The sequence below is a fragment of the Heterodontus francisci genome, chromosome 27 (assembly GCF_036365525.1).
Source record: "Heterodontus francisci isolate sHetFra1 chromosome 27, sHetFra1.hap1, whole genome shotgun sequence".
Classification (NCBI taxonomy): domain Eukaryota; kingdom Metazoa; phylum Chordata; class Chondrichthyes; order Heterodontiformes; family Heterodontidae; genus Heterodontus; species Heterodontus francisci.
The window spans coordinates 28,190,893-28,212,954 of record NC_090397.1 but is presented as its reverse complement, the minus strand read 5'-3'; the positions used below and the strand labels follow the sequence as shown (position 1 = coordinate 28,212,954).

The 22,062-nt window shown below is 43.3% G+C and overlaps 1 protein-coding gene across 3 annotated transcripts in view; it reads left to right on the top strand.

Annotated features, from left to right (window-relative positions):
• The window catches only part of LOC137384717 (mucin-2-like), a 212,090-nt gene extending 193,766 nt beyond the window's left edge, over positions 1-18,324 (top strand). For all 3 annotated transcript variants that reach the window (XM_068059034.1, XM_068059033.1, XM_068059032.1), the window contains 8 exons: positions 1,909-2,084; positions 5,403-5,472; positions 6,069-6,175; positions 8,649-8,680; positions 10,142-10,252; positions 11,281-11,332; positions 13,797-13,899; positions 17,850-18,324. In XM_068059034.1, coding sequence (XP_067915135.1) covers positions 1,909-2,084; positions 5,403-5,472; positions 6,069-6,175; positions 8,649-8,680; positions 10,142-10,252; positions 11,281-11,332; positions 13,797-13,899; positions 17,850-18,042 — 844 coding nt within the window. In that variant the 3' untranslated portion in view covers positions 18,043-18,324. The remainder of the gene's footprint in view (positions 1-1,908; positions 2,085-5,402; positions 5,473-6,068; positions 6,176-8,648; positions 8,681-10,141; positions 10,253-11,280; positions 11,333-13,796; positions 13,900-17,849) is intronic.
• The last annotated feature ends 3,738 nt before the right edge of the window (positions 18,325-22,062 follow it).

The following is a 22,062-nucleotide window of genomic DNA, read 5'->3' as shown; positions in this document are numbered from 1 at the left end:
CCCTAAGCTCTGGAATTCCCTCCCTAAACTTCCCTACCTCTCAGTCCTCCTTGAAAGAGCTTCTTAAAACTACCTCTTTGACTGAACTTCTGGTTACCCATGCTAATATCCCCTTATGTGGCCAGTGACAGATTTTGTTTGATAAGGGTCTTGTGAGGCATCTGGAATGTTTTGCTAATGCTGGTGGTTACTGTAGTTCACTTGAAACAGACATTAAGCCTGTTGCCTATGCAATTTGGAGGCCTAGCACCTGCTTCTGGCTCCTTTGCCAAATTGGTTCCTAACTGGACACAGCATATGCCATAGATCCAACATCCAGTACTGGAAGAGCAGAAATTCCGTCCAATTTAGTATTGGAAAGTCTGAAGCCATTGTTTCCGGTCCCCACTCCAAACTCTGTTCCCTAGCTACCCACTCCATCCTTCTCCCTGGCAACACTCTGAGATTAAGCCATTCTGTTCACAACTTGGTGTTTCATTTGATTCTGAGATGAGCTTCTGATCTCATATTCACGCGCTAAGACCGCTTATTTCCATTTCTTTAACATCGCCTAACTTCACCCCTGTCTCAGCTCATCTGCCGAAAGCCTCATTCATGCCTTCATTAACTCCAGACTTGACTATTCCAAGGCACTCCTGGCTGGCCTCCCACATTTTACTCTCCCTAAACTTGAGGTTATCCAAAACTCTGCTGCTTGTGTCTTAACTCACAGTCCTGTTCTCCTATCACCCATGTGCTTGCTGACCTACATTGGTTCCTAGTCAAGCAACATCTTGATTTTAAAATTCTCCTCCTGGTTTTCAAATCCCTCCATGGCCTTGCCCCTTCCTATCTCTGTAACTCCTACAGTCCCACAACTGTCCAAGATTACCTGCACTTTTCTAATTCTGGCCTCTTGTGCATCACTGATTTTAATCGCTCCACCATTGGCTGCACCTTCAGTTGCCTTGACCTCAAGCTCTGGAATACCCTCCCTACACCCTTCTGCCTCTCTACCTTGCTTTCCTCCTTTAAGGCACTCCTTAAAACCTACCTCTTTGACCAAGCTTTTGGTCATCTGACCCAATATCTGCTTTTGTAGCTCGGTGTCATACTTTGCTTTGTAATGCACCTATGAAGCGACTTGGGATGTTTTATTATGTTAAAAGGTGCGACATGAATATAAGTTGTTGTTGTTGAATGCTGTGATCAGTTTTTATGGAACCATGGCAGCCAAACCAGTGGTCCTTAAAAGGGAAAACTGGAGGCTGCCCACACAAAATGTAGGTACAGATCTTATACTTGATTGAATGTGGTGCCAGGAGGAGCACAGATGCTCTTGACCCCTCCCAGTTGCCTTGCCCCCTCTCTTGGACTTATCTGCTGACCTTGGCTAGTGTCCCAGCCATCCATCCTGTCCCATGCTAGCTCCCACCACACCCCACAACCAGCAAGCTGCCAGCAGATAACTGGCAATATACAAGCGGGGCTGTTGGATCAATTTTCCCTGGTCCTGCTGCTGACCTCTTCAGGTATTTGTAACGGTTGCTGCAACCAAATCACATTTTGTGTCGAATGCGTTCCAGGTTTTGGGCGAAGGTTTTCAAAAAATAAGCCAGAAAGCCAGTTGTGACATAGATGTGAAGCTAATTAATGGGTTAATGGCCAGGGAACAGTAAAAAAAAATGTTCACGAGACTTCTAAATAGTAATTTAAATCTGGAAAAATCTAGCTGGGGCAACCTCAGGAACAGGAACCTATAAAGGTCTAATAGGCTAAATATTTTCACAAGAATTAAAGCACTTTAGAAAGTAATAGAAAATGGTCTGAATGTTTAAGTCTCTGTCTATTAAATTGATTGAGATATGAAGTGATACTTTGATAAATGACTTTCATTGCACTTTAAGCACTCTGTTTTGCATTATTCAGGCCATTTGAACAATGCAGAAGAAAGATCAACCTTGACCAGTACATCAAGACTTGTATCTTTGACTATTGCGCGCTAAATTCCACCATTGACTGTAGTAGCTTGGAAACTGCTGCTTTGGTTTGTGCAAGTGTTGGCATATGTGTTGACTGGAGGCCTTTCACCAATGGAGTGTGCAGTAAGTGTTTTAAATGTGGATGATAATCAAGTAGTTTAGAAATGAAAAAGAATTACTTCCAGGTACAGGAGCTACTCAACAAGATACAAAAAGCAAACAATTATTTCTAACCAAACTGTTTTATAACTGATATGGTGACACCAATGTGATTGTGACTTTGTGCAAATATATGGTTATGAATTTTCTTTCATTAGGTTGCCATACACAATAAAAGCCCCTTAATGGGAACAACTCCATGATAAATGGAGTGCTTCCTGTACTACAAGCTGTTACGAGCCGGTGAGGAAAGAGTCTAGGGGTCCCTCTCAGCCTTCACCCGGTCTTACCGTAACAGGGTTTAATTTTAAACACACTGTGTTTTTAGCTTGCTCTTGGTGTATCCTTGTTCACCACTTTCCAATTATAAGGCAAAGAAACCAGAACAAACAGGTTTTCTTAGGTTTAAAGAGGAAAAGTTGAAATTTATTAAACTTGAACTTAAAGTCTAATTTGGTTGACGCCTATGGATACATGACGTGCTCATGCTAGCATGCATATGTGATACATACATGCAAATCGAGACAGAAAAGAGTAGAAGGAAAATAAAGTGAAAACATTTGAGGCAATATCTGAAGAGATTTTGTTACGGTTCTTTGAGCTCACTGTAGAGTCCTTGATTGTAGGTAGATCTTGCTTTTCATTGGGGCCCAGTATTGTTCTTACACTTTGCTGCAGGAGACTTTTCTCTCTTGGGGTTCATGTGTCTTCAGTGGATTCAGAGGCTTGTGAGAAAAAGATGGGAGCAGACAGGAGAGATCTTCTCAGTCCAGGAGCAAACAATCTTATTGAGCTCAAACTCTCTCGGGCTAGTTCAAAAGAACCCCCTGGAATAGCCATTTATTCATGTGACCAGCTGGTCTAACCAGTCCTGGATTGTATCACCTTAGCAGTCTCTGGAATGCTGCTCTTACACACAATACCTGGTGATCAAGGTCCATTGTGGGTTGAATGTGTCAGGGAATGGTCCTTTGTCCTTCCAAGCACTGTCTGTTAATATGCAAATGTCTTTTCCAGCCACGGTTGATCTGTTTAATAAGTCATTTCCTCGCTCCGGCAACATTTTAAAATCAATATTCATGACAAAATTAATGTGCCTCATTCTTGGCAGGTGAGGACCTAGCATGACAATGCTCTCTCCAAAAGTAACTCTGAATAAAACAATAACATGTTAAGGTGTTTGTAAATGGAGCATTCTAAAATGGTGGATTGCCATCCTATTCAGATTTAATGTTTGAGGTCGAATAACTTTTCTGAAGACATTATTCTGGCCCCATATTTAGCAGAAATGTGGAGACACATAATTCTGGACTGGTTATGAGGAAGTGGCAATAATAACAACCTGTGTATTGCCTCACGTTCAGCAATGTAGTTTCGGTAGCAGGGTACTGTCGAGAGACCTATTTGATCCAAATTTCCCAGATTATCTGTGAAGAAATTGAAACTGAAACAAGTTGAATGTCTGCATTACTCACAGACTGTCCTGTAACCAGGGCTGCATTGAGTGATGTTCTGCTTTTTTATGCCTCATAAACCCCAGTGCTTGGTCCAAACTCAACAATGGCCCTGCTAAATCAGGTTTGAGGCTTGCAGACAGAATCATTCAAATGCGTAAGACATAGATAAACAACATCGAGAAAGGTTCCCTGTGAACTAACTCTCTTGTTATGTCAAGTGTCATGTAGAAATTTGACCCAACTTGCACTGCATGTTTACAATTCTTATGTAACTTAAGTTAATTACTGCACATTGCTATGATGGCAGTATTCCTATAGTTCATATCATGCATGAATCATAATGATCCCAGCCAGCTTCTCTGGACCAGTAGATTTGTTGGCATCCAGTCAAATGATATCTTTAATAGTGAATGAGTTGAAAATAATACAATATAAAAATAATACAATGTGCTATGTGTAGTTGAACTTTTGTTTCTGACCTTAATGCTGTCATTAACAGAACAGCAAACATACTCATTTCACAATCCACATGCCAAAAGTTTAATGTCCCTTGTTGCGCCTGCCCAAAGTGTCTGTACATGTTTAGTCTTCTCAGAGAAGAATGGAAAAAAAAGACAATGTAACAAAAAATGAGACTTTTGCCAGATGCTGGACCTAGTGCTGCAGGCATTTTTTTTCTCAAAGGTGATGGACACCTTTGGCAGGACTTTTAGCTTCTGTTGGGGCGGGGGACGGAAGCAGCCGGGCGTGGAATTTCACGCTGCCAGCCTACGTGCCGGTTTCCCGGCTCCATCCTGCCCTGGGGTCATTTTCCTGGAGGCAGGATGGGTGGTTGGGGGTGGTGGTGGTGGGGCATAGTGGCAGGGCTGCTTGCTTGCAAGTGTTGGGTAGCCAATTCAAGTAGTTAAAGACTTATTGAGGTTTCGCTGTAAGGTCTCTAGATCCCTGCAGGCAGTGGGGCCAGTTTAGCTACCTGGAGGCAGCCTACCAGCAGCAGACCAGGAAGGCCAGCACTCTAGGCAGGTTTAGAGGCCCTGGGTTCAGCAGCAGTCACAGGCTGGCCCTTGGAATGGCTTGCCACCCCCCCTCCCCACCCCACCCCCCTCTCCCTCACAGTGGTGGCCCAGCTGCAAAGGCAATTTCTATTTGATCCACTAGCTTCAAGAGCCCGCCCTCTGGACTAATTGGCCAAATTGGGGAAAATCACAGGTTACTGACTGTTTCCCACACTGTGCGGGCTTCTGATCCCCATTTGAGCCTGACAGCAGGGTCCTGAAGCCTGCAGGAAAATTCTGCCCAAGCTTGTAACTCCTTATCCGTCACCTAGTTCAGAGTCTTCATTTGGTCAGTTATTCTCTGTGACCTTGTCCTATCAACACCTCTTTTGTTATCTCTTGCCCCACCCCCCGCTTCACTTGCTTAAAACCTTTTACATTTCTAATATTTGTCAGTTCTGAAGAAGCGTCACTGACCTGAAACGTTAACTCTGTTTCTCTCTCCACAGATGCTGCCAGACCTGCTGATATTTCCAGGATTTCTTGTTTTTATTTCAGATTTCCAACATCTACAGCATTTTGCTTTTATATCAGAGTCTTCATTGTTGGGAAACCTGTGTTGTAACTTTGTTGAGGATAAACCTGCAATTTATTTCTGCTCTGTGCTAGTGCTCAAGCCATTTATGATGGAAGTTGGATACTGCCAGACAAGCTGAGCTATTGCCAATATTTACAGTGCTTTGTTCAATAATACCATGTTTAAAATGGTTGCTTTTGTAGATAGATATTTTGTCTATATTTGTACCTAATACATTTTTTTCATACTAAAGATTATACCTGCGATCAAGGATTAGTGTACAAGCCATGTCAAAGCAAGAAAGATGATCAATGTGAAAATCAGTAAGTGTGTTACCCATGTATTCGAACATAAAATTCAACTCTCAGCTATTTAAATTTTTTTATTATTTTTATTTAGAGATACAGCACTGAAACAGGCCCTTCGGCCCACCTAGTCTGTGCCGACCATAAACCACCCATTTATACTAATCCTACACTAATTCCATATTCCTACCACATCCCCACCTGTCTCTATATTCCCCTACCACCTACCTATACTAGGGGCAATTTATAATGGCCAATTTACCTATCAACTTGCAAGTCTTTTGGCTGTGGGAGGAAACCGGAGCACCCGGAGGAAACCCACGCAGACACAGGGAGAAGTTGCAAACTCCGCACAGGCAGTACCCAGAATCGAACCGGTGTCGCTGGAGCTGTGAGGCTGCGGTGCTAACCACTGCGCCACTGTGCCCCACCACTGCGCCACTGTGCCGCCCCACCACTGCGTCACTGTGCTGCCCCACAATGTGCCCATTATTTATGATGTGATTAAGAGACCCGTGACATTTCAAACATAAATTTAGACAAAATAATTTTCAATAAAATATCCGCTATTTTGATTTACTTTTTAAAATCAGAGCTACTGTTTCCTTCTTCAGTGTGGTGATAGCCGGGGCGACATTCACTCCCGCTGTGGAGGGCTGTTTTTGTCCAGATGGAATGATCCTATCTGAAGACAAATTCAAATGTGTTGCTTCTTGTCAAGGTAGGTTATTTTTATTTTAATTTTCATATGGACCTTATTCATATGTTTTCATTTGCGAAAAGGCAACTCCACATTATACACTCATAATCCCATTTACTTGTGGCTGCAATAGAATATATAACTCAAGCCAACATGAATACATAGCTGACAAAGATATATCATAATGCAGTCAGCCACTTCCTGCCATGCTCATCTCTCCACAGTCTTGCTGACCCAGCAGCCGTCTTGTGAAGACTTTTTGCTGAAATATTTCAATTGCCTCAAAATCAAAACAGGGAGTCCCGTTTCTCCTCACACTGTTGCCAGATATCTCTTCAGTCAATTTCCCAAACAAGCAATGGCCTTTAAGGCCTGTAGCTGCACACAGACTCTCTCCTCCCATTGGACATACCCTGGCACTGCATACACCGTACATCTTCAAAATGCAAGTTGCTTGACCTTGGAACTTGGTTCAGGTCTGATAGAGTTGGTGCATTTAGCAAGTGTGCTTGGGTAACAGGAAGAGGAAAACTGTCTTCATCCTATTTATACCAATGGAAATTAGAATTAAAAAATTGATACAGTTTATGACATCACAGGGGAGATTTTCCTGGGTCTGTGCTTAGGAACAGTAGACACCTGGGCACAGTGGATATCAGAAATTCAAGCAGGTCAGAATGCACACCAGTGAAGTAACCTGCCCAATTCATTGTGCCTTGGCAATCCAGTGGCCCAGGAGCATCTCGCCTCATCAGTGCCTGACATGAACATGGGGCAGGATTTTCCCTTCGGGGGCAGAAACAAAAGTTGGGACAGTTTCCAGGTCCTGAACCAGACCCCAGCGAGAAAAAGTCACTCATTGTGATTTTCACGGGGCGCCCCTTAATTGGCATGGAGACAGGCCCATCATCGAATTAAGGATGGCAGGCAGACTCTCAAAGCTGGAGGGCCAATCAGAGGCTTTCCAGTTTGAAAGGAGCAGTAGACTGCAATGGAGTCTAAATAAAGGAGAGGATGCTTCAAGATGGAGGCGCTGTCTCAGCAACATTTTTAAATCTCAATTTAAAAAGTAGATCTTGCATTGTTGGAAGAGAACCCCTCTACAGGGTGGCTTGCAGCTGCTGCTGCACCCAGGTAGGCAAGAAGGGCCACTAGGCCTGCCAGGATCGCTACCCCTGGGTCTGTTGCTGGGAAGGCGCCTCCAGGCACCTAAACTGGCCCCTGCCACCTGCAGGAATCTGAAGGCTGACTAGAAAATTCCAATTGGACTACCTTAATTTCCTTAAGTGGCTCTTAATGAGCTGTGTCAGCTGCCCACCACCTGTGAGTGGATAGGCCTGCCGTGCCCTGATCCTGCCTCTGCAAAAATGGCTTGGAGGCGGGATAGAGTCAGGGAACCGGCACACTAATTGCTGGGACTATTTTTAGCTCCCGTCTACCTCTGATCCTGGCCTTAGTGGGAGCTGAATAGCCAGCCCATGGTCTCTACACTGAAACAAATACAATCTATGGGGCTGAATTTTACCAGCCCTCCGACATCGGGGGTTGTGGCGGGGGGTGGGGGGGCCCAGAAAATTCTTCCGGGAAAGGCCCACCCCGACCCCCGACGCCGAGAAGGCCCCACTGCATTGTACCAGTAGTGACAAGGCCTCGGTGTGGCCGCGACGGGGCCTTCATTTTAATATTAAGATTAATTTTAAAAACATGCAAATAAACCTACCTGGTCCCGACGGCTGTCCCACGCCGATATTTCGGGTGCCGGCTGGGACTCCCATGCCTTTGGATGTCCGCACAGACATCCGAGGTGTGACACTGATGGGGAGGGGGCAGCAGTGAAATTCTCAGGGTGGGAGAGGGGTGAGAGGGGGACAAATCTTTGAAAGGTGGGGGAGATGGTGGGAAGGGGTTAAGGTTTAAAGTTAATAAAGGTTGGGGGAAAGGTCAGAATTGGCATAAAAGTTTTTTGCGGGGGTGGGAGGGGGGAATGAGAAATTAATGAATCAATTCTTCCTTGGGAATGTGGGTGAGTGGAGTGAAAATGTTATTGCATGTGTAAGTTTAATTTTGAATGTTTGTTCCCTTTGAAAATGCAAATGCTAGTGAAGGGCTTGAAGCCCTTTAAAAATGGCACCGGTGCCTGCATGGTGGCGCCGGACGCCATTGCTGGGGATGGAGCGACTGCCCCCTCTACGTCATTGCAATTTGCGGCACACTCATTAAAATTCAGCCCATGGAGTTGGTAACACTAACGTCCCAGTACACAAGTCAATGGGTCATGTTGTAAAACACTGTTGTTCTTTCTTGCTCCAGAGGTGGCTCTATAAGCTCCCTCGCCCTGTTACAACAAACACGATGAAAAGACACAACATTGTTTTCTGATTAACTGAGCAAGGTCATAGCATTGTCACTAGTTTACCAATAAGTCAAATATGTTGCATGCATATTATAAAGAAAACAGACATATTAACAAACAACTCCTCTGGTTTTTCTGTAGTTTGCCGTGACTATTTAGGACATCCAAGACAGGTGAGTGTTCAAAACCTCTAACACTAGTTTTAGTAAAAGATCTGTAAATTAAATCAGATATTTATTGTTACGGCTGAGATGGGATGAGATGGGAGTCTTTTCAAATTCCCCTTCTCCACAGGTCACAATATATATTTTAAATGTTTACCCAACTACTGATACGGTCAATCACATACTCTAATCTTAATTCCAGAATTAAAATACACCAACGAGGTTTCATTAATAAACAACAAAATTATCAGTTTATTATAAAACAAGACTTATCCAGTAATGAAGTAAAGCATTAACACAGATTGAAATATGAAAGTTCCCTTTTCAAATGCCCCACACACACTGGAAAAAAAATAAAGAAATTCCTTCTGCAGAGGTCTTGTACAAGAAAAAGGAATACTTTGGCCAAATAATTGCTAATTCTTGAAGAAAAAAAGGAGAAGATATGGAAGGATGTCAATTATCTCTTTTGTTCTGGTGTGTGGGTATATGGAGGTGGGTCACTGCAATCTTTTCAGAAGCAGTTCATTCTGGAGATGTCGAGAAATAGTCTGGTAGGTTTTGCAGGAGAAATGTGGCATCAAGGGTTTCAGTTATCACACTCTGGATTCACATGGTTTTTTCAAAGAGGTAGAGAAAGAAGAGCTGACACTCTGAATTTCTCAGGATCTCTTAGACAGGTGCAGGAAAGATGAGCTGGGGGATTTGTTTCAGCTGGCTATAAGACCAACTGCCTTTCAACATTGTCCACATCCCAAATGAACCAAAACAATATCTCAGAGGCAAAACCAGCTCCTGAACCTCATAAATCTTGACATGTCACTTCTTCGTAAACATCTCCCCCAAGTCACCAAGGCCTCTGTTTTTTATTTATCTTAAGGCATGTGATATCCTGTAAAGGTTTTTTTCAACACAACATCTCGTGTCTTCTCAGTGAACTTTCAACAAAAACCAAAGTCCAGCATCTATGAAATCTTCAGCCTTCCAAAATGAATCCATTTCCACAATTTAAATATGAGTCCTCAAAAAGGATTTAGCAAAAAAAAAGAAGCACTTTCGTAACATTCCTTTTCAGACTAATAAGCCAAGATACCTCAGTAGTTTAAAAACCATATGTCGGCTATCTCTTTCCTGATGGGAATCCTATTGAAAATGGTATTGTTTGAGGAAAGGAATTGGGAGGGCCCAAGTTTCAAAGTAAATTGGATTTAATCAGAAATTGCCTGGGAGAACTTAATCAGGAGGACACAAGCACATTTACCCAGAATGATTGAATTATTATTCCATAATAGAGATAATTTAAAGACTTGGGAATCTTTGAATTTCTGTAATGAGGACCATGGTAACAAAGAAGCTTTCTGCACCATTAATAACACAGAACAGGTTCAAGTCGATGGACAAAATATAAATTAGGCCTGGTAATGAAATACCTAATATATCATTACTTTATTTGTGTGCTTTTGTTCACAGGAGGGTGAAACATGGGAGGATGCAAAAAATCCATGCATCTCATATGGATGTACTGAGTATGGAGTTGTAATCCAAAATAAATCCTGCAATCAGGATGAAACCTGCCCTGAGGTGTGTGATGATCACTGTTTATTACTAGCATGTTATGCTTCATCACATTTATGTACTTTTCCAGATCTCTGAAGCACCAAGTTCAGATAATTGAGGAAGCCCTTCTGTAATATCGCCATGGCCTGTGTTTATAAACAGCCTGAGCATTTTACATTTAGAATCTAATTATTCTATGCAGCAAATTTACTAGATAGTGACAACAGCTGTCACTTAACAGTCTCAGAATCCCATGTAAAATATGTTATTTCAAGCTACATTTTTCAAGGTCATTAGGGGTGAAATTGATCTACACCAGAAATGGGCTCGTGGCCAATCGGCAGCCGGTTTTTCACTGCGTCCAATCTTGTTTGCCTTCAGAGAACAATAGTTCAAACTCTTTTTGGAGACTCATTTTCCAGTCTCACTGTCGCTTTTATTTGGTTTAAAATTACAAATCTTGACAATATTTTCTGAGTCCATGGAAAATAAAAACTGACGCGTGAAAAATCGGCTGCTGATTTGCTGCGAGCCCATTTTGCGCTGCTGGCATAGACCAATTTCACCCCCATTATACAAATTAACTTGTGATCATACAGTAGATTATAATTAAGTTTAGCATTTTGATTAAAGAGAATATTACTGTTCTTTTATTGCTTCAATGAAGTTGTCTATCCTCTCTTAAATTGAACATACTGTCTTCCATCATTGTCATTGTAATATATGTAGGTCTTTTAAACATATTTTGAACCCATTTAAACTTTTCAGTCCTATGGGACTTGATTCCAGAATTCACATAATATTAATTCCAGAGATCATATCAGATCTGTAGTAAAATGCAATCTATGTCTGTCAGTATGTTGAAGCATTAAGATACATTTTTACATTTAATTTATCCTATTATAAAGACACTGTAACATTGTAAGTGGCACAGTTGTAAGTACAAATATGACAATTCTTCAAAAAAGGAGCTTGTTTTCATCATGAGCTGTTTATATTTAAGGAGCAACATATCCTATTCTAACTATTCAATTTTTATTAATTAATTTTAGGCTCTCAGAATCTATGTCGATCGTTGTTGTTTTATATGCACAGCAGCACAAGGTACTCTTTTATTGTATTTACAGTATTTACTGAAAGCTAGTTTTAATACTGACATGTAAAAATGGAATAGCTAAATGCCTCTGCACAATCGATGACAACTTAAACAAGGGACAAACCTTTGTTATCGAAATTATTGTTCGGAATTTCCTCCCAATCAGCCACTGTAACTTTTGCAAATAATTTTCTGCCAATCCTATCAAAATAATGGCACCCTATCAGGAGAACCCATGATAAATTCCTGCTGTGTGTTTCTAATTTATTTTTAGAAATGGAAAAATTCCATTTCTTTCTAATCGATGCAAGCAAGACACTCAAGTTTTTCTTCTGCCTTTCATTGCCGAAATGTTATCTCCTTTCTGTGGTATGGGCTGATGGGCACTGCTCTTCCACTAGTATCTAATTGAATTGGGAGGATTTATTCCTGTGAGTCGACACAGTGCATTTCAATAGACTTTTGGATAGCATCTGCAGGTGACTTCCAGACACCCACAGGAGACAAAGCAAGAGTCTGCAACTTAGTTAGGCCCTTTGGACATCTGCCAGTTTCAATTATCAACAATGAAAGAATATCAGAATCTAGGATATATTAAAGATGCTAATGGCGTACTTGTTCAATGTGTTTCTTGCTGGCACATTTGAAATTTGAGTATCATAAAATTCTGGATGTGCCAGATTACTTAACTCTCCCCTAATTGTGCCATTGGTGAGTGATTGTAAGGGATACAGGAAGCTTGCTACATGTGCCTTTAATTAACCAAGATGTAATTTCATTAGCACTGGGGGTCTTCTTTGCTGCAGCCACTGTGAGTTCAGTACTTTCAGAGGCAGTGCCTAATGGAATAGGGCAGGGTCATGTGATGGCACAGAGTGTTGCTGACAGGATTGCCAACAGGCTGCTTCTGTTCTTTTCCATGCAGTCCAATTTTGGAAGACATTGTCATCTTGTTGGTCTAGGTTTGATTAAAATACTCGGTTTCCTTAAGGTCTTAAAATCCTGTCTTCCAATGCTTTCCACAAAGCAGGCTTACTATGGTCTATCTATCCATTCAACTCAGAAAGGACACTCAGAATGCTTGTCCTGCATTCTGCACGACATGGGCTTTTATCAATTGCTAGAACTGCTGTCACTTCTTCCCTAGTGCTTATTGTGTCCTCCTCGTAATGACTATGATCTTTTCCTATAGTATGTGCATCTTTTTTACTGTCAGGTAAAGTGTGAGCGATGACAATGAACTTATGTACTCATACAATCTTTTAAATTATCAGAATGTCTGCAGACGTCAGAAACTTATAGTGGTGTAAGTACTTCACCCCATTACTAATCTGAACCAGTCAGCTCTTCTCCATCTCCTACAGACTCCTTGGTGTGTTTGCCCAGGAATTGTAGAATTTCCTCCTCATGCCGACTCAAAGGCATGGTGCCTGCTGTTCCTCCACCCATAGCAGTTCTTTGCCTCTCTGTGCATGTTTGTCCTTTGGAAAGAAAGCAAAGATTTAGACATGCTACAAGATAATTTGCAGTGTCATTTACCTAAGAGTCTGCAAACATGCCCTTGTGGACATGCAATCAAGTGCAAGCCATACAGCAATCTCTTTACTTGTCACTCATACATTGCATGAGATGTGATCTAAGACAGTGGAATGCTAGGAGAGGAGGTGCACCCATGAGGGGAATGGTCTGGATTTCTTATGCCTCCTAAAGGTAAGATTCATTTTGTCTCTGACACTAAGGTGTTCTGGGTAGCATGAAGTTGCGCCATGCTTCCAGCAGTATCTCAGCACCTGGATAGATATTTATGCCTTCATTTACCTGGCTGTTTCAGCTGTATCAGACATTTGATTGCTATCCCCTGGTTCTGTTCAACCCAGTGGCAGAGACCTAGTGGGATTACCGCTCCAATCCTGCTCTGCAAATAAAATTAGAGCCTCGCCACCCCCACCCCCCCAAGGAAAATGTGGAACCACAAGTAGACAGAAGTCTTACCCTGCCATTTCAGGATAATCCAGCTCTAATTTCTGAATACAACAGCAGTTCTCCATCCTGGAAAAAAAAAAAATCTGTGTCCTGGATAAAATTTATGGCAGAAAAAAAACTCTTCTGTGGCTAACTAAACACAAGAATGATTTTCTTGAAGGCTTTTTGTGACTGACAAGCATTCGGCCAAATAGGAGGAACCACTGCAGCACTGCCACCTTCTGGGACTCTTTAAAATACAACAAAATCAAAGGATCCATAACTCCTGTGACAAACTTATCGTCTTATCTAATGCTATGAGATGCACATGGTATTGATTTACAGAATAAACTGCTTCCTAGCATTAAGCATGCAGACATAGCTGAGGCATGTGTAAAAGAAATAGGTTACTAATTCAACAGGAAATAAAAGGAGACAAATTTGGTGAAGTAGATCAAATAATATTCTTTAGTTCTAACTTGTGCTGTAATTTATTTTTCCCTACCTTAGGCCTATGCAGGGCTAGAACAGTCAATGAAACAATCAGATTGGGAACTTGTGAAGCAACTATTGAAGCAAAACATTGTGAAGGGCATTGTTCTTCAGCAACTCAGTAAGTAGGATTCTGACATCTTAAACACACAAACTATAAATAACATAATGTATTAGAAAGCCATATTTTACATCTGAATTGAGAGTTCATATTCAACTTGGTCTACTGGAATCATTTACCTCAGTGAAAGTTAAAATCTACCCATGGTGTCTATTTCCTCTGTTTCTTTGGCCTCCTTGTCTTGAAAGACAATGGGTAAGCGCCCGGAGGTGGTCAATGGTGTGTGGAGCAGCGCCTGGAGTGGCTATAAAGGCCAATTCTAGAGTGACAGGCTCTTCCACAGGTGCTGCAGAGAAATTTGTTTGTCGGGGCTGTTACACAGTTGGCTCTCCCCTTGTGCTTTTGTCTTTTTTCCTGCCAACTGCTAAGTCTCTTCGACTCGCCACACTTTAGTCCCGCCTTTATGACTGCCCGCGGTCATCTGCTTTTCTACCTGGCAAAGTCAAACTTGTGTATCTGTCATTATACCTGACGATGGCTAAATATAATTTTTGTTTCCCTGTTACTTAGAGTCAGAGTCATTTACAGCACAGAAGGAGTCCATTTGGCCCATCAAGTCCATGCCACCTCTCCATTGGAGCTATCCACTCAGTCCCACTTCCCTGCTCAATCCCCGTAGCCCTGCAAGTTTATTTCCTTCAAGTGGTCATCCAATTTCCTTCTGAAATCATTGATTGTCTCTGTTTCCACCAAAACTGTGGGCAGTGAGTTCCAGGTCATTACATCCCGCTGGGTAAAAAAAGTTCTTCCTCATGTTCCTCCTGCATCTCTTGCCCAAAACCTTCAATCTGTGTCCCCGAACACGACTCTGTCAATGACTCAGAGGTTTACAATACGAATTAGGTACATAAAAAGAAAACTTAAATTCTTAGCTGACTATCCTACAGCAAAATAAATCATTACCCAATTCAATTACATGTTTCGGGACCATTGCTTTGGAACATTAGAAACCTCAGTCCTTTATGATTTTACTGGCAGAATGAAGCAGTCTCACTATGGAGATGATCTCATTTCATAGTCATTTGAATTAATACATAACAGGTGAACGCTTTGAGGGGCATATTGTCTCCCTCCACCCAATGGAAACATGGCATGAGAGCCGTTAAAATGGAGTAGGTGAACTATCCACCCCATTTCCCATTTTAAAATGCCTGATTTTTCAGGCATATCAGGCACCCACTTGGGAGCCTCATAAATGTATGCAAATCGGGTACTATTATGTCAAAAGGACCCTGGCACCAGCTGAACCCAGATAAGAGCAGGGCTCCCTCAGCAGCTCCTCCATCAGTCACAACAGGTCTAAAGACCAAAGTGGACTCTTCAGGTAATTTAAAAAAAATTCTTTTGTGGGGCTAGGATGAGCAGGTGTGTTTGATCGGATCCCACATTGGAAGTGTTGGGCTCTCCTGCCAGAACTGTCCCCCACTTTGTGATTCACAGACCACCCTGGAAACTACCCCCCCCCCCCCCTCCCCTCCCCCTCACCACAACCCACCTTGTCCTACCTTATCCCCTCGCCACAGTCCCCACTTTTACCTTGGGCCTGGCAGGGGGCTTAGAGTTCATCCAACTTTCCAGTGCTTCCCACTGAATTCCCTCCCATTTTGGGTGTAATATCAGCTGTCAGTGTATTAATGAAGGCCAGCCGTTAAAATCATCCAACCTCCCATAACCCCACTGCTCGCTAGGCATCTTTCCTACCTTGAAGTTAAAATTCTCACCTTTAACTTCAGCCTTTACCAGTAAATTTCTTTAACTTCCAGTTTTTACCCTGACACCTTAGTACTTGGAAGATCAGCTGCTTAAGCATTTCCTCTATTTAACCTTCTGTAACCTTCTCCAGTTTAATTCAAGCCTTTCTGAACGTTGGTAAATTTTTTTCTTGCAAAAAGCCATTTGATTGGGTATCAAAAAAAAATCTTTTCTACATTTATAATTTGACAAAGTAAAGCCCATTTTCTGCCCATCTCAATGCCTAACCAATCAAAGTGACACATTATATTGCGAGGACCCAATTTTGTTGTTAATCCGCTTCAACAGAAATATGTCAAGGATGTCTAATGAGAAAAATTTAATTAATCAGCCTTAAATAATGGCAACAAGATGGTACAGGAATAAATTGCTCTGCTTAAGGTTATCTCAGAAACTTCTTATTTTTATCAGACAACACTGGGGAGATTTTAACTCCCTACATCAGGTGGAAATGGGGAGGTAACAGAATTAAAATGGAGGTGGTGGATTTACTGTACTGTGCCTCCTCCCCTGCTATTTTGTCCCGAGCTTTCCACAGTGCAGCCAAATTGCTCACCTGAATCAGGTGGGAGTCTCATTGGTGACAAGTGTGGGACCTGATGCTATCTTAGCTGTCTATTGGGCGGAGTGGTGCCATGAACACTTTGCTCAGTAAAACAAGGCAGTACAGCAGAACAAGCCTGAAGTGCTAAGTATTGAAATTATGTTTGGGCAAAAGGAGCAGGAGTGCTCCTCTGGGCTCCACGAGAATAATGTGGGTCACTGCCCCCACTCCCCACCAGGCTCCCCTCCACCCTGACCGCAACCTGCTGCATTTATCCTTCTGACAGCTGGGTCTGCTATGTTAGCCAGGAGCTGGCAAATAGCAGCAGGGCAGCTGTTTGGCAACCACAGCTTGCCTGTGGAATGGTAACGAATGTGGAAATAGTTTTTATTTTATTAATGGGGGAAATAGAAATTACGGCACTGTGGAATTATTAATATTCAATAAAATCTCTGCAGCAACAACAACCTGCATTTATAAAGCACCTTCAATGCAGTAAAAATGGCCCAAGGTACTTCACAGAAGTGTTCTCAAACAGAATTTGACACCGAACCATATAAACAGATATTCGGACAGTGACCAAAAGCTTGGTCAAAGACATAGGCTGGAATTTTACGGCGCCCCAGTGGGTCAGATGGTGGCGTGGGGGCAGCGTAAAATTGAGTGGCAGGCTCCGGGAGGCCTACCAGCCCGATTCCGCCTCCGGACAAGTTTACAGAGGTCAGGCGGGGGTGAGAAACTGCCCGCCCACCCGAGGCTACTCAAGACCTTTACGTGGCCACTTAACGCCCACTTAAGGGCCCTCGCCGCCTCCAAGGGTATTTTACAGGGTGCCCGATTGAGGGCTGCCCCCGCCTTCCAACTCATCCCTGGACCCAAGACACCCCCCTTCCCCCCAAAGGACCACTCCAGCCTCACCAGGGAAGGACTGATCCCCCTGGTGAGGCATGCCCCTACTTACCTTCCCTCCTCAATCCATGGTGTCAGCTTGGCTGCAGTCCCAGCAGTGGCCACCGCTCCTGATGGCGCTGCAGGGACTAAGAGCTGCCAGCCCGCTGATTGGCCGGCAGCTCACTGAGGCGGGACCTCCTCCCTCAAGTGGATGGATGTCCTGCCTCGGGACAATTAAAGCCTGGGGATCCGTAAAATACGGGACGGTTCCCCAGGCTAGGCGGAAGCGTGTTCGCCACCGACTTTCACGTCAGAGTCCAGCTCCCATCCATCCACCGTAAAATTCCGGCCATAGGCTTCAAAGACGAGAGGGAAGTAGAACAACAGAGAGGTTAAGAAAGGAATTCCTGAACTCAGAGCCTATGCAGCTGAGTCATTGAGTTATGGAAATTAAGGATGTTATTGGAAGAGAGTGGAGATCTCGAAGGGTTGTAGGGCTGAAGGTGGATACAGAGATAGGGAGAGGTGAGGCCTTGGAGAGAGTTGAACACAGGATGAGAATTTCAAAATCGAGGCATTTTTGGGTTGGGAGCCAATGTGGGTCAGCGAGCATAGGGATGATGCGTGAGCAGGACTTGTTGCGAGTTAAGATACAGCAGCAATATTCTGTTCATAACAGTTTCACAAGAGACAGGGTGACCAAACATTGTACTGACAAGTTAATAAATATGTGCTGCATCTTATGTAATGATTATTTTTCCAGATATGACTTCAAAATAAATCACATGGACCATTATTGCCAGTGCTGCCAAGAATACAAGACTCAAAAAATGACAGCGGATCTACAGTGTAAAAATGGAAAAACCCATACAGTCGAGTATACTGCCATCAAGTCTTGCATATGTAAAGCTTGTGGAACGGGGAAGTCACATCAGACACACAAGTACATCTACTGAACAAAAGATGACAATTTCGATAACTTATCGAGAAAGCTTTCAAATATAAAATTAAAATCAAATTTGGGAAATTATTCTCATGCTATCCTTACCAATTGACTACTTTTAATCAAATGTCACAATATGAAAAGTTGTTTCTTAAAAAACTTGATAATCGTGTTTCTGATAATGGCTACTGTTTTGTGGTGGGAGGTGGTTGAATATTTTCACTTCCTGTACTATACCTGTTACTCGCTTTTTACATGATCAAAAATGAGAATCAATAAACATATCTGCAGAGGACTGAATTCTTTCATTCATGTGCTTACAAATTAAATATTTCAGATTTCTGGTAGTCAGCAGGTACCAAGCTCAAATAATTATTTGGAGAACAATTGTTAATTAATTGTTTTGCTCCTGGTGATTATTCCTCAAGTTCTGTGAAATGATGCATATGTGAAATTTGGGTGAAGAAAAGATGGCATGCACTCAACTGTGACACCTGCAGTGAATAGATAGCCTATCAACACTCAGAACTGAATTTTACCAGCCCACTGGAGATGAGCAGAGAGGCGGGAGGAGTGGTAAAATTGAGGTGGAAGGTGTCGGAAGGGAAGCCCGATACCTTCACGTCGCGACCGGATATCACAATATGTGGCCGGGCTGGTAGAAGGAGGTTGTGCTGGATCGAGGCGGAAAAGTAATTAAGCCTGTTAAACAGGCAATTAACAGCAATTTTACTAGATTTTTCTAATTTTTCCACGGTTGTGCGGGAACAATGGTGCTTCAGAGCCTTGTGAGGTATAACCAGGTGGAGGCTTAGCGGGATGTCAGTGTTGGCTGCAGTCAGCAGCCATTGTGATTGGTAGTGTGGCTATTAGGATAGGGAGCAGGGGCTAACTTGCTAAGCACAGCAGGGTCATTTCGCTTAAGTGCCCTCTCAGACTTGGCACTGGTATCTATGGAGCAAGACGGGTGGGAGGCCCCGAGATCTGAGCGTGGCTATTTACCGTGGGCCTCATTCACTCAGGCTTTGAGACTTCCAGTGAGAAGGAGCATCAGAGAGGCAGAGAGCTGCAGCCAAAGGATCAGGAACTTGGAAGGGGGCAGGGAGGAGAAGGGCGCAGAAGGGCATGCAACAGGTATATGCGCGCAGATGACAATACCCCCCAGTGAGTGAGTACCATCAGCGGCTCAATTTCCTACAAATATTGGACCTGTAGTGTGACCGAAGACTGTGCCTCTCCAGGGAGACCGTTACCAAGCTGTGTGCCATGATGGTGGATGAGCTGAGCCCTATGGGGCGGGGCGGGCACCCAATTACTGTCACATTGAAGGTCACAGTCACACTGAATTTCTACACCACAGGTTCATTTCAGGGATCTTCTGGTGATATCTGTGGGATCTCCAGTCTGCTGCTCATCACTGCATCAAGATGGTCACCAATGCCTTGTTCAAGAGGGCCAACCAGTATATGTATTTTCGTGCTGATCTGGATAGACAAATTGAGGAGGCCTCCAGGACTCAGGGCCATTGCTGGATTTCCCCCGGTGCAGGGTATCCTCAACTGCACATATGTGACCATCAAGGCTCTCACAGACCAGGCAGCGGCCTTCATCAACAGGAAGAGCTTGCACTCACTCATTGTACAGCTAGTCTGCGACCACTGCAAATGGATCCTTCAGTACTTTTCAAGGTTCCCGGGACACTGCCATGATGCCTACATACTAAGGCAATCCCAGGTGCTCAACTTTTTCAGGCGCCTGGCATACCTTCAAGGATGGATACTGGGTGATAAGGGCTACCCACTGAAGAGATGGCTGCTGACACCTGTGAGTAATCCAAGCACAGATGCTGAGGCAAGGGGCCAAGGGGCACCTCAAATGAGCATCCAGCAGGCCATTTGGCTTCTGAAGATGCGGTTCAGATGCCTGGATAGATCTTGCGGGGCCCTTCAATATACACCCAGCAAGGGTCTCGTGCATTGTAGTGGTGTGCTGTGCTCTGCACAACCTGGCACTGCAGAGGGGAGAAGCTTTAAACAATGGGAACATTCTGGAGCATGATGCCTCCTCCGACAATGAGGATATGGTGGGGAATGAGAATCAGGCACCACAGGATGAAGACCCCAAGGGACAGCAGGAAAGGCGTGATGAGAGACACACAAGGGAGGCTCGCACAGCGCTAATACTGGCACGTTTCTTACTTACACACCTAGTCAATCCAATAAATAAATAATTGTGCTTATGATAGATGCCAGGTAGAAAATACTATTGCGAACCAGGCTGAGTATAGAAGGTTCAGAGGGGAAGTGAAAAAGCAAATAAGAGAAGCAAAGAGAGAGCATGAAAAGAGACTGGCAGCTAGCATTAAAGGAAATCCCAAATTCTTCTATGGACATAAAAATAGTAAAAGGTTGGTAAAAGAAAGAGTGGGGCCGATTAGGGATCAAAAAGGGGATTTACGCATGGAGGCAGAGGGCATAGCTGAAGTATTAAATGAATACTTTGCACCTGTCTATACCAAGGAAGAAGATGAAACTCAGGTAATAGGGAAAGAGGAGGTGGTTCAGACACTAGAAGGGTTTAAAATTGATAAGGAGGAGGTATTAGATAGGCTGTCTGTACTTAAAGTGGATAAGGCACCAGGACCGGATGAGATGCATCTGAGGATACTGAGGGAAGTGAGGGTCGAAATCATGGAGGCACTGGTCATAATTTTTCAGCCTTCCTTAGACCCAGGAGTGGTGCAAGAGGACTGGAGAATTGCAAATGTTACACTCTTGTACAAAAAAGGGTGTAAAGATAAGCCCAGCAATTACAGACCAGTCAGTTTAACTTCGGTGGTGGGGAAACTTCTAGAAAGAATAATTCAGGACAAAATGAATAGTCACATGGACAAATGCAGGTTAATTAAAGAAAGACAGCATGGGTTTCTTAAGGAAAACTCATGTTTAACTAACTTGTTGGAGTTTTTTGAGGAGGTAACAGAGAGGGTCGATGAGCATAATGCAGTTGATGTGGTATACATCGATTTCCAAAAGGCATTTGATGCAGTGCCACACAACAGACTTGCCGGCAAAGTTAAAGCTCATGGAATAAACTGGACAGTAGCAACATGGACACAGAATTGGCTGAGTGACAGGAAACAAAGAGTGGTGGTTAATGGATGTTTTTCAGGCTGGTTTGCAGTGGAGTTTGCCAGGGGCCAGTGTTGGGACTCCTACTTTTCCTGATATATATTATTGACCTAGACCTTGGTGTACAGGGTACAATTTCAAAGTTTGTGGATGATACGAAACTTGGAAGCATTGTGAGCTGTGAGGAGGATAGTGTAGAACTCCAAAAGGATATAGAAAAGTTGGTGGAATGGGTGAACAGATGGCAGATGAAGTTCAATGCAGAGAAATGTGATGTGATTTGACACCATCAGCAGAGCAGGGCTTTAAAAGATTTTGGAAAAAAATTGGCTGTCCACCGAAGCTCCTCAGTCTCATCCACTCCTTCCATGACAACATGCATTGCACTGTACAGTTTGCTGGCTCCACTTCCAACAGTTTTGGAGTGAAGAATGGAGTGAAACAGGGTTGTGCCCTAGCCCCCACTCTGTTTGGCATCTTCTTCTCCATGCTCTTGACCATCGCTTTCCCCGCAGATATGGACGGAGTCTACTTGCACATTAGATCAGACGGTAAGCTCTACAAACTATCAATGCTGAAAGCAAAGACAAAAACACATCACATCCTGATCAAAGAACTCCTCTACGCTGATGATGCTGCACTGGTAGCTCACATGGAAACTCAGCTACAAAGACTCCCATGCCTGTAACTTTTTCTCACTGACTGTAAGCATCAAGAAAAGCATGGTCATGGGACAAGGTGTTGCATTTCTGCCCCGATCACACTAAATAACGCTCCACTGGAAGTGAATTGCAAATTCTGCTACCTTGGGTTCACAGTGACAGACAATTTGTCCCTTGAAGCAGAGCTTGATACACGTAAAGGGAAAGCAGCTATCACCTTTGGCCGACTTGCAAAACATG